The sequence below is a fragment of the Nothoprocta perdicaria genome, unplaced genomic scaffold, assembly GCF_003342845.1.
Source record: "Nothoprocta perdicaria isolate Ctin4 unplaced genomic scaffold, notPer1 scaffold_154, whole genome shotgun sequence".
Classification (NCBI taxonomy): domain Eukaryota; kingdom Metazoa; phylum Chordata; class Aves; order Tinamiformes; family Tinamidae; genus Nothoprocta; species Nothoprocta perdicaria.
In genome coordinates this window covers 91,977-105,424 of record NW_020454694.1, presented here as the reverse complement: position 1 = coordinate 105,424, position 13,448 = coordinate 91,977, and the positions used below count along the sequence as shown (strand labels likewise).

The following is a 13,448-nucleotide window of genomic DNA, read 5'->3' as shown; positions in this document are numbered from 1 at the left end:
GGATGTACCCTCACCACCATCCCATCATGTTTAGTTTGGGTTCAACCCAGAGCAAAGTGATACTAGCCAGATGGGCCAGGAGMTGGTTGTAATTACACAGAGTGTGTTAATTCTCTATTCTAATGACAACAGGAAAGCAAGGGCAGAACCAGGAGAAAAAGGGGRAAAAAAGGTACTGCTGTGCTTTCACAGTTTCATTTGAACCTTGGAGAAGATCCCAAAGGATTCACAGGCTCGTATGAAACTCAGTTTTAACATGTGATTAGACAAGTATGGTGTATTCTAAGTTATGCCCACCTAGATCCAAAGCAGATTTGTTGTTGGTTGAAGTTCTACTGATTACTTAGCAGCTGAAGGGAAATCTGACTCATATTCTGTAAATTGATTTTGTAATTTTGTATTGTAAGGCTGTTAAGGAATTGGAAAAATACCTATTTTCATATCATATAGCATGAATTCCCAACTTCTTGTGTTTATTAAAGACCTGCTAATCTTTTGGAAAGGATTTAAATCGGTACCTTAATATCACGGGAAGTGATTACCCCTCTATACTCACTCTGGGCTACTCTGCCTCTCAAGAAAAAGTGAAGAGCAAAGTCTAATAATTGTCACAGAGAGAAGATATAACATATAAGCACATCCTGACAAAAGATTAATAGCAGGGGTGCTGCACTGCAGGACTGAGGCAGGTAACCAAATGAGTAAATGTCAAATGAAGGATTATCCTCATTTGATGCTACTTCATATGCCTCCTTTGTGCATAATCTTTCCCAGCTCAGGCCTAACACAGGTGTTTTCAAATGCGCAAAGTAGAAGCTCTACCTGGTGTGCTAAAGGAGACCCACTATTAGCTGTCAGCAGGAGGAATATCTTCTTTCAAGTACTCAGCCAGCAGTCAGGATAGAGCACTGCACCGCCAGCTGACAAAGACACAGCACCCGCCAAGACAAGCCCTCTCTGGATTGCACTAAGTATTTTTATTTATTATTACGGGCCCGKGTCGAGCAGCAGAACCCCCAGCTCTGTTCAAAGACAGACCTACATGTGGCTCCTTTCATTTGACCTCATCATCAAACGAAAGGAGCTACCTCATACAGACAGCCCTATGCTGAAAAGCTTTATGAGGCAGGGAATGTAATTTTTTAGCTAAAGGATATTTTTTAAGTCAAGAAAAATCAGGTCCTGGTGATTTTTTAACACAAGCAACATCCCCTACAAAAATAGGCAAAAAAAAAGCAATGTGAGTTGCAAATTAAGCATTCCAGAACTAAAGCTGTCTTACTCTCTGGGTGCTCATTCATTAGCCTTTACTCAAGTGACCACACATCTCCTCTTGCTCCTGCAGGATTTAGATGCTCCTTCAGTRCACAGGATGAACAATACTCTTTAGTGAGAGACTGGTATTTTGTTCTCCTTGTCCAAAGAATTGCCCACAGGCTTTCCTTCCACTCTATTTAAACCTTTTGTGAATATGTAATTGCTGACATCCTCTTGAGCTTCTCCACTCTTCTCACTGCTGTAGAAACTAAGTGCATTAACGCTCTCAGCCTCCCTCTGAGGTGAAGGACTCTCTTCTCCTGCACAGGCAGGTGAATTAAAGACTAAAGTAAAAAGTGCCATTCATTGCAGTTGCCCATTTTCAGAGATGGAGGCCTGGTCTTCTGGGTTAATTAACATGGCATAGCACATGAAATGTGAAAACAGTTTTCAGGAGCTTCCAGCCATTGCTACGAGCACTCAGCTCCTCTGCAAATGGACCTCTGCATGCATCTACTGGACACCTCTGACCAGTTCAGTTTGACCAGCATCACACTGTGGTAAGAACAAGGTCTGTTCTCCAGGCAGCAATGAAACAGGTAGAAGGTTTCCTTGTCTTCTCACAGTTGCCTGGAAAAGTTGAGATAGAGTCCTAGAGCTGGGAACCTCATAGGATTTTCAGCCTGTGAGTTGAAGCAGGTAGGAGTCCAGTAAAAACATACTGGACAACCCCCAGATTAAAGATGGTATCAAAGCACAATCACAAGGGGGCAGTACCTTCATTCTTGTTAATCCCTGAYATCTGAATACTTCAATTTGTAAAGTCTTCTCTCTTCCAGTGAGGTTTTATCTTGTGTTATATAAAAGCATCTTTTCCCAGCTTGCTTATATCTTGGTGTGGCTCCTGGTTCTCCTCAGGATGGCTGGCTGCCTTCTCCACATTCACGGAAGGCAGTTTCAACTGGGCAGTCAACTTTGCCTCCATAAGCTTCCCACAGAGGCACCAGAGAACTAGAACAGCTGCTGCAAGGCAAGGTCCTACCTCTATATGGGCCCTAGCCTGGAATATGCTCAGAAACAATGAAATCTTCAGACCTGCTGAATTCTTAGGTATTCTATGGGTTCTTTCACTTAGTATGGAAAAGTCTGTTTTTTCCTACCTTGAGTAACTGAGTAAATGAGTAACTTTGCCGATGCTTTTCGGAAATATTCAGTCTTAAATAGATATTTGCTAGGGAAAAAAAATGCTGCTAAGTGTAAAATACTGGGGCTAAGTTAGAAGTGATTAGAAAAAAGATTTTTAAAACAATGATTGTATAATATTAAGTATAGTTCATGTTACTGATTTTGCTTGGAAATCTATGTACTRGCCTGCTAAACTGTAACACTTTCTTATAGCAACTGCTATGAGATTTCAATGCAAGTTTCCAGAAGCTGGGAGTTTACACCAGGAAAAGTTTTTTCTTCATTTTGATCACTGCTGCAGACAGGATATTAAACAGGATGAAGCAACGGTTTGATCCAGTACAGCCGTGCTTATGCTTAATACATTATTTACAAGACAGTGAGTTGCAATAAATTAAGTTTTACTGATAGTCCTGTTGCTATTTAGTCTTGGAATTTATTAAAGTAATGAAATGCAGCTTGGGTTGAATACCTTACGTCACTATTTATTTTGGTGTAACTTCTATAAACAGGTTCACATGGGAGAAGTTAAAGAGTGAGCTGAAAAGTTTGAAAAAGAACTAGAAATGCACATTTTAATGTAATATAGGATTTCAAGAGCGCTCTTCCTTCACCTTCTTTCCACTGGGAAGAATGAAATGATATGTTCCCTACTTTAGATGTTGAAAACACATACTCTTATGAAAAATTCAAAATGGGATGAAATTCCGGATTATGCATGCCTGGAAAGTATGAACAGAAAGTGCTAAAAGCTTCAGCCAACCATAGRTGCCATCTCACAAGTTTTATTCCCTTCATTGTCAGTAGTTCACAAGACTCACTGTACCAATCCTTAGGACACATACTTAGTCTCATGGATAACTCATTCCAGCTCATAGTTGAATGCAACAAAACTATCAACCTGACTGTGATTTTGCAGGGATGGCCCTTAGGTTTGTGGTTCTGTGTGTCAAAAACATATCTAAACCATTTCCAGTTGTGGGGGGAGATTACAAAGGCAGGAAGACTTACTCCAGTGTAGAGACTAAATATGCCAATTTTCATGCCCTATTTGCTTCACCAAACTTACAAGCAATGGAAAAAGAGGTTAGTAACTGAAGTGCCACCGCTTCTTAATSATAGCAGGGACAGTACACCTCTATAATACATATATTTAACAGATGTGGACTAAAGCTGCTGCCAGCTCTTGATATAAATCATATTCCGCAGTTAYGGTGCTTGGTAATTGGAACTGCGGTTACACAGATTGCGGAGCTGTATTGCCGAGCTATGATATCATACCTGTGAAATACTATCCAGCCACTCAAGTACATCCCTTCTATGAAATACAACTATTTAAAAGGAAGTGCTTAAAAAAAAACAATAGRACTTGTACTAATACCAAATATTTACAGCGCTGTCACTTTCAAAGCTTGGCAGTCTCACAGTTTCCAACGCACCATTTGCAGGCCCCATTTTCTCCAAAGTGAAAATCCCTATAGCCCGTTTTTGAAGTTTTAAGTATGCCATTTTTTGCTGGAAAGGCATGTTTGAGCCTTGCCAAAAATATGGGTCTTCTAGATCTCAAGGAATTGCTGTGGGGACYTGCTCCTTTCATTCACTGAAAATTGAAGGTAGAGGCTGCTTTTAAGGCCAGAGACCAGCAACACTCTTTGTTCAAGTGCCATAAGTTCAATATCAGTTTTTCCTAAGACTTTGGAGCATGGGTTTCTTCTTGGGATATCAAAAGAACTTTACTCAGTTAACATATAGTCATGTCACAAATCCATGATTTTCAGCAGTTGCCTTTGCATTTTTTCTGCTGCTTCTCCCATTGTCTTTTTCTTTTTCTTCCATTCCTTTTGTATAGGAGTCTCTCTTCCTGAATTCRATTTGCTACCTTTTTCTTTGTGCAGTTTCCTCATATCTCTTCCTTTGCTACTCTGCTCTTCTACCTTTAGAACAGTTATTTTTGACTGTTCTGCTGCATGTGTAAGTGTAGTGGCCAAATGAAATTCCAGCATTTCTGATGATACTGGGAAATACCCCTTGGTAGAAAGATAACTGAGCCATAGAAAGTCTAATCTTCCAGTATACAAACTAGAATATTAAAAAATAGTCTTAAGATGAGTAAGGGGTTCAAAGGRGTTCTACATAGAGCAACTGAACATCACCAAGTAATCTGTTTTACTCTCTGATCACTGCCATGCAGTGAAACAGACATTTCAGTGTGTTTTCTCTTTGGACAAAATGTACAGAAGAACACAAGTGACTTAAATTACAAAACTATTCTAGAGTTTCTTCTCTGAATACTACCTTCTGAATACACATAYGCACACCATTATTGTCAGTTAGATGGGGCATTACCTGCAGTAGATAACACTATCCCCAGGACTCCTTTAGCAAGGAAAAAAAAAAGTATTTTGTACTTTAAATTAAAGGTATGGTGAGCACGTACATTAACAAAACTGCAAACTACACATATAAACGAAACAGTTACTTAAAACGTTAGCATGCACATTTCTGCACGTGGATGCACATAAGGTGTGTGTCACACAAATGAGGATACAATAAAGGTAGCAAATGCTATTCTTACCTTATTGCACTTGCAGATAAGTGGCCATAAGAACCACTGGCAGATGAACTGCTGCGAGAATTATTGAGAATTGTGACCAAGGAATTTGGAGATGTTCGTATCATGGTCTGAAGGTCAAAGCTGTGATCAGACAGGGGCGATATGGACAACGTACGCTTTCTGCTCGGTCTAGCTGACAATCTTGGACTCGGGAACCTGGCGCCTGTTATGTAAACACAAATAATTATCCGCCACGGTACTTAATCACGTTTACTTTTTATCAGTGATGGGTAGAGGGAGTCGCAAGACACCAGCATGCTGTGACAAGCCCACTCTCTCCACTTGGCTACAATTGAGGAAAATTAGCGAGAAAAATCTACCTTCCTGTGGCTTACCTCAGGGGAGCTCTGTTTATTAATGTGCGAGCAAAATGATAAATTGCTAAACAAAAGGAAAAGACTTTTATGAGTTATCCTTCTCATTTCTCATGATTTATGAATCTGATGGCTTCTTAGACATTCACATCATTAATTCAACCATAAGAAATGAGACAGTGGTTCAGAAATGGGATACCAACAAACTCAAACCCACAACACTTTAATGCTTAGMGCCAGAACTGAACTTCTAAAATACAGTGCATTTTAGTGAAGGGCCAGCTTTTCCTTTGTGGATCATAATTCTGTCTGGACGATGTTGATGCAAAAATAAAAATCAGGACTAAAAAAATGCTATAAAGACCAATTCTATCAACAGAAGTTATCAATTTGACATTATTGGACTAACAAATAGGAGGTTTTACTTGAATTTGTTGAGAATCCCCCAATTTTCTATGCCGCAGTGCAGAGAGGCCTATAATTGCCACATTTCTTTAAAACTAGAGATTAGGCTTTTCARAGTAACAAAAAGGAAACAACTACACAGTTACCATTAAAAATAGATGCATGGCTATATTCTTTATACTGGTTAAATTCTTTCAGGTTTACTTTACCATGTCACCCCAACTTTTTGAAGGTATGGAAGATATGTCACCTTAAATTTATTCTCTTTACTTAACTATCTTCTATCTCTTTTGAGACTGAGCAGGAGATAATTAGCTTCCCCAYCATGTACTGAACTATTTCCTTTAGCAGTAGTGCTGCTTCTTTTTAATCCCTTCAACCCACAGCAAAGGACTGACTTTTAGCAATCCTGACAGCCAGTGCCATGTAGTGCCCACTTCATAGCTACTTTTTCAGATTCCTTGACATTCTCTGTAGCTTGCTAATAATTAACAGCAGGGCCTCCATTTATGAGGCCTCCTTTATTCTTGTTTGTCTCTTGGTGTCTAAGGCTATTTTTCAGTAAGGTATTTAGGATTATGTATATAACTTTAACTAAGGGCCAATGGTCTCCCATTAGACTACTCCTTAAGAAACAGCTGGGTCTGTATATCCTCTGGTTGATTCTCCCTACACATCTGAGTAGGTTGCCCTTATTTCTATGTATGCTATCCAGATTTTTATCTGGTATTAAGAGCTGCCACTTTATTGCTGCTATGACTGTGTGATTAGATCTCTGTCTTTTCCCTAATCTGTGCTCAGTTTTGCCTCAAATGCCAACAAGGATGTCAATTCTCTTTGGCATCTGGATGACATATTTTTCCCCTTTGTGCTGTAGCTCCACAATAGATCTTAGGGCATGCTGTTTTAGGCTCTCACTAAGTATTCACACTTTTGATTCATCATTTAAAACTGAAGCRTAGCTATTTATTTCTTCCTTTAGCTACTACACGTTATTTTAAGTAATCTTTTTATCTCTTATTTTATGAGCTTGCTATTGTACTATGCCTTCCTGATGTTTTATTAGAGCTGTGCTTTGTAACTTTCAAAGGCTGAAATGTTTTATTTATGCTAAAATAAAAACCAACATTGATCAGCAACTATAAAAAGCTGCCGTGTATTTAATAAGAAAATACAAGATCTATGTCACTATAAAACAAAAACAGTTAATACTTGGCTTTCACATCTTTTGTCCACAATTCTCATCTGCTGGGTGTTCAGTTAATGTAAATTAGAAAAACTCTGCTGAAGTCACTGGTGGCAACGTAATTTGCCTCAGCTGAGRACATGATTCAAGCACTTTATCAGTGAGAAAAACTCTTATTATTTCTGTTTTACAAGGGGATAGCTAAAGCACAGGAGTTCCTGGTTAAGCAGCAAGAGAATGGGACAAAGACACTGCTAGACACTGGCTGACCAGCAAAATGAGATGTTATTTAAGCACTATTACCACAGTATCATTTGCTATTAGTAGTCATCCTTATGGTGTGCTAGATATGAYAGGAGCAGTTTGCAGTCATGAGAACATAATTATGAGCCCTGTGATTTCGTGAGGCTGGTGGGAACAGACCTCATYGTGGTAGCAAAAGGGCAGCTGGCATGCTCAGAATGGGACAAGCTCAGTTCCYGTCCTTTTGATAAGCATGGCCTAGTTAAATCTCTGAATTTACAGCTGAGTGGCATTGTGCATTACTGATGGCAAAGGATGAACAGTTTCAGCTATGATTTCCAAGAGAAATACTTYTGAAAAATTTCTTCTTACTGATCTGGACTCCTGAAAAGGATTTGCCACTTACATGGTTATAAGTAGTATCTCCTGGAAATTTGTTAGTAGCCTGGTGAACATGGAACATGGGCCCACAGCTATTGAGGTGAATTAGAGACAGAGCGTGGAGATTTCATTAAAAAAAATGGAGCAGCTATTAAGAACACTAACAACTGCACATCACTGGAACAGATCTCTCAYTTGAAGGCAGATTGGGCAACAAAATCAGAAGACAACAATTGTGTTTTGTTTCTGTAACCAGTTACTATTTCTTTCCAGTGTCAGAACTACCTAACTGGACATGTCAGTCCTTTCGCCCGTTTCTCAGAGTGGCTCGTGCACGCAGTACCGACAACTGAAGGAAACCCTTAGGATCAGGAAGAGAAGCACAGCCACCTTCAACAAACCACACAGAGCGCAGCTTACACTCGCTGCATTGCCGATTCCCAGAAATGGCAATGACTCCCTTCCTTCTCCCTCCCCTCTCTGAATGGAGCCTGTCTTCCTTATCCCTTGCTGAAGTCACGCTACGGCTCTTGTAAGGGACCTCTCTCCACCACAGGCTCATTAAATCTCCCCCTTCCCTCCCAACTGCTGTCAGCAGTCAGCCCACTCTTCAGCGCGGAGCCACTCCGGGCCCTGTGCCAGGGCATCCCTGTCGCCTACGCTGCTGGAGACACATGAGATTTGTGGCCAGCAATGAAAAGAGAGATTCTTTCCAGCTGCGAGAGGAAGAGCAGCGTTCTGAACTTACTGCAGAGAACGGAGGCTTTCGCCACACCATTCAGTAGTCCCCATCTCTCCCTTCACATTTCTGGCCCCTCCAAGGTCTGGGAATTAGTCAGTCCCTTCCATCTACCTGGGATGGGGCCAATTTCCCAAGGGCTAACAGTTCCCTGTGTAAATGGAACATTTGTGGTGCACAGCAGGAGCTGACAGCTCAGGCCAAGCTGGAGCTCTACAGAATGCGACAATGGAAGAGGGGGATTCGCTTCAAGGGAGGCCGTGACTTTCAAAATTGAAAGTACAATTAAATGGAATTACTTTTTTTTTTCAGATCTTCATGGTTTAATTAGGTTTTACATCCTTAAAAAGTCTTAAACATGAGATGACCATTCATTATGCTGCTGAAGGTTTTCTAAACTATTCATGTAGTATATAACACCCTTCTCAGTTGGTCTATTACTATGAAAAGTAGATCACAATTTGTAAGTGTCTCTGATTGCTAAAATAAACTTCAGGCATTTATTTTAAACAGAAACACTTCAATATTTATTTAGCAATTTGACATGTTTATCTGCTCGGAGCATTCTCCCATCGAAGCACTGCATTCCACAGTCTTTAAAAAATGTCTGAAAACAAAAAAATGCAGTACCCATGATTCACTAAAAAATTAATTTACCTTTATGCAAGTGCGAAAAAATAGCAGTTTTGGAAAAACATGCAAATAGAAGCTGGCATTGAACAACTGTTTAGGAAAGTCATCTTTTTGAAGCAGATATTATAGTAAAAAATGCCAATAGTAGACAGTAAGGACCTGAGTGCTCAGGCAAAAATTCCACAAGTGTCAGAAGCAAAGATCTCATTCCTGATAAGGGGTGAAGCTCAATCCTAAAATAACAGATATCTATCTCCATCATAAATTTCAAAAAAYGGAATATGCCATATAGCAAATTTGCCCATGAACTTGATTTCTGAGTTGAAGTTTTTAGCATTGCTTAATCTTTCATAAGGCAATTTTCAGACATGTATCATTTATTCCATTCCTTTAAATCAAACTTCTTCAAACCTGTCCAAGGCTTTAGGTTTTGTTGAAGGTTGTGAACATTTTTATTTGGAGCTTAGTGAAGCCTTCTGTTTTCAGCTTAAGGATGTGTGGAGAACTTTGTTTTCACTCCTTGAAAGTTTGTCCTGGGTTAATTAATTTCCAAAATGCTAGTTCTCTCACCAATATGAAAGGAAAAGGAATAGCTGCAATGCTACACACGGAGTCTTCATTTGGACTTGGAAATCAGAATTCAAAAGGACAAACAGAGTAGGCCTTATAGAGCAAGATCTTTCAAAGCTTCCTATATTGGCTCAGCTCAAGGTTGGCCAGAAGCTTTGTGTCAACGGACTTGCCACCAGTATTTCCAAAGGCAAAAGGGCTAGGGCAGTGCTGAATGGCTTCTGAAAAAGGAAAGAAATTCCMACTCAGAGTGAGCACAAGCAAAAGTCAATCAGACAGTAGCTATTAATGTGCTTAGGGCAAAACAGAGCCTTGAAACCTTAAGAAACAGGTCTTCTACTAGATACTGGTTAAAAACACAGCAAAACACATTCTCTGAGTGAAAAATGCAGAATTCAAACCTAGTGGTTTAGAAGTTTTAGAAAGTCTAAAGGTTTAAGTTTGTTAGAAGTTGTGGCATACAGTTATCTTTCCAGTCAACACTGAATCTCATCTGTTGCTTCTGTGGTACTGTCAATACTTTCCTTGTTCATTCTCCTGCATATATAGAAGCAGCATATTTGACTCTTCAAGACCAAGGAAGAGGATGACAAGATTTGGTCAGGGAATCTGGCCAGCAAAAACCACAGAGATAGCAGCAAAGAAAATTCTCATCTACTTTTCATGCCATACAGGAGAGGATGAATAAGCAAGACAATCAAGAATAAACAATCTTGGCCTTTTTCTTTCATGAAATATCAGAAAGTTCACAGAGAGCAAAGTTCAGATCTTCAAGAAGTTTCTTCCTCATGAGGCAGGATTTAACATCCAGCCATCTCATCCCCATCTTGAAATCAGTTTTCCCACACCACAGAGGCAAAGGCCGCGGACTGTATATAACACACTTCTGTATCTTGTGCATCCTGTTGTTGGAATTATTATTTGTACTGCAGGTGCCAAAGGACTGTGCTAGATGCTGCACAGACACACAATTAGGAGACAGACTTGCTCCACCAAAGAGGAACTACGTCTTGCTTGTAGCTCTTTGGTTATTGTGCGGTGTAAATGAGCTGCAGCCTTTGAGGGAGTTGAGTCAATCAATGCAGATAATGAGAGAAACTACTGATCTATCTTCTGCTTCCTTTGACGAGACTGGGCAAAGGCAAAAGAGTGCTTTTAAGATCACCATACAAACCCTTAAGAAGAGAGATCCAAACAAATGACATTGCTTTGCATTGATCACTGTACATAGCTATTAAATGCAACCATGGGCATCCTTATTGTTTCAAAAAAAAAAAAAAAAAACTTAATATTGGCTTCCTGCTAATTGTTTTGTTCTTTCCTCTAATCTAAAATTCTGACAAAGAAGAAAGGGGTTTTCTTTAGTATGATGAATGATAGGACATTCAGATTCCTACTTAATGACAATTAATTTACTGTATACCCGTGCAAGTTAAGATAGTTTTAATTAGTTTTTACAAAGTAAAAGGGTAACTTCATCCTCTATTTAGATAAAAGCAGCTATTGCCTGACTAAACACATTCTCATCAAATACAGAAGGTGAGYTGAGTGACCTTACCAGGATTCACTCTTATTTTAATTCTCTATTTACTGTTTAAAAATAACCCATTTGCATAATACTGCTACACATTTTTTTACTCTTTAATTCTGAAATAATCTCTAATTGAAAAGTTGCAGCTATAATGAATCTCAAATGTGTGATCTTAATTTAAAAAAAGAAAAAAAAAACCACAAAACAAATTAAAGACTGTCTTTCAGAAATCTGTCTGCTAAAGCTGCTGACAGCAAATATCCTTATTAGAAATAGTGTTTAGGTGCATTTTGTGAATGRGCTGCAGTTACGGGCAAATGTCTATACACTTACCTTTAAATAAGAAGTGATAATGTGCTTTGGATGCAAAAGCTGTAGTTCTGTATGGACTGAAGTGTACACAGTTCTTCAGTCACACATGAAAATACTTTATGCAAATGTTTTTATTTGTATGAGTACTGCAAGGTCTTCTGTTTTTCTTGGGTTTTCTAGAATACATCTGTGTATCTGTCTTATAGTCTGAATAGGCCCATTCAACCAAGTCTGCATCTAAGAGTTTCCATTCTGTAAGATATTATTAATATTCACCATATGTATGAACACCAGTGTCCCTCCTGTCGCTCTCTCCCTGTCAAAACCCAAATGAGTAAGTATCACATTCTTAAGCTTACAAGCACTGAAGTGATTGCTCTGCACAATTACTGCACAGTAATTTCTGGTTTAAGTCCACACTATCTGTTTGGATTCGTTATGTTTTTTCAAGTGGTTTCAAGGTATTTTTGTCTTATTATAAAAATCACTCTACACACTACCAGTGCAATATGCGATTGGTGACAGAAACTGAGTTTAAAAAAATCCTTTAAAATCAAAGAAACAGAGTGAAAATAGTTTGCCTGCCCTGTTCCAAAATATCTGTCTTGCCTAATTCATGTAAAGCCTGTTGGTCCATCAGCTATTTCACACTCACAAGCATGCAGTCTCCAGGGGCAGCTATGAACACTCCCATGCATTTGGGAGTTGAGCATCCCACCTACTTCATGGCAGCTCCCTGGGGTCAGCAGCTATGGCACAGGGCCAATAGTGGGATGCAGCTTAGAAGAAGCCATATGCTAACAAGGATTTAAAAAAACTGTGCAACAAAAAGGTGGCCTAATGCTGTTGCATTGCTCTGTCCTACCAAACAGGAATCAAGAGTGCTTGATTTCCTGCCATCAAATTTTATTTCCTTGCTAGAGGAAGCACCCCAAAGAGCATGTTAGCATCTTCTGAGTCGAAGGAAGTGCTCTGTATATTCCCTTTTGGCTGATCAAGAGAAGCAGCAGTGAGCAGTTTGGAGCAGACGGACTCCTTATTCCTCCTCAGCTACAGGAAGGGAGACAAAGATTACAGGTCTGAAAGATGGTGAAGTGGGATGGGGAGGGTCTTACTACTAGGGAAATCTGATTCAGGATCCTTGGGAATTCAATATCCTGCTTCACTGTAGTCAGAAGTAATCTCGAAGTCTATTCAAGACTATGATACACAATATCCAGCACTCTCTGAAAATGCCTTTGGAAGTTGTTATTTGTACTACTACTATTCAGAAAAAAAATGGGGGTGAACACACTCTCCTATGGGAAAAATGGATGTAAACCCTTTATTAATAGAGAGCTCACTGGAAGAAATACTCTCTGCAATGATGAAAGTGAGTTACTGATTGTGATTAGAAAAGGACATTTTCAAAAGCACTCAAGCCCTGCTGGAAACAAAATTTATAACCTATTTTCAGGAACAGTCATGTCGCCTGCCTGCTTTCTCTCCAAGTTCACTTTCCAACTTAAATGCAACCCTTGTTCTTCCAGCAATCAGTGCTTAGGCGCTGCAGCCTCCAGAGAAGACCCACGCTTATTCCCACTCCCTCATGCACACAGAGCCATACTGATGTCAAGGGGCCTTTTGGTCAGGACCACGAATGACCCATGCTGTTCTCTTGGCAAGACTGTCTTTATTTTTAGAAAACATCACTTACTATCCATGGCATGAAGATAYTCCATGTGAAGGGCACCGGCTCCAGCGGTGGCAGCTGAAGGGATGATGTCTGCATACGGGCTGCGCTGGCCTGCCAACAGAGCCATCTGATGATAATATTCAGCGGGGCTGACGCCAGCATGTGGAGCTGAAAACACAACATAAAACACACTGTTAATGATGTAAGAGAAAGAAAAAGGAAAGTTTTATCACATCATTGCTTCCTTTGGCCATTAAAGCAGCTTGTTTGTTTTTTAATGTAATGCAACATCTGCAGTATTCCACTGCTGGTCAATATATTTTGACCAATGACACCACAAAGACACCATTCAAAAAACAGCGAAGCATAAAAAAAAATTAGCTTGATGTTCTCTTTTTTTTTT

The 13,448-nt window shown here is 39.6% G+C and overlaps 1 protein-coding gene across 1 annotated transcript in view; it reads right to left on the bottom strand.

Annotated features, from left to right (window-relative positions):
- Positions 1–13,448, bottom strand: part of GLI3 (GLI family zinc finger 3) — a 135,855-nt gene that overhangs the window by 47,881 nt on the left and 74,526 nt on the right. The window contains exons 5-6 of the mRNA XM_026035001.1: positions 13,067–13,213; positions 5,018–5,219 (exon numbers count right to left, since the gene is read on the bottom strand). Of these exons, the coding sequence (XP_025890786.1) occupies positions 5,018–5,219; positions 13,067–13,213 (349 nt within the window). The remainder of the gene's footprint in view (positions 1–5,017; positions 5,220–13,066; positions 13,214–13,448) is intronic.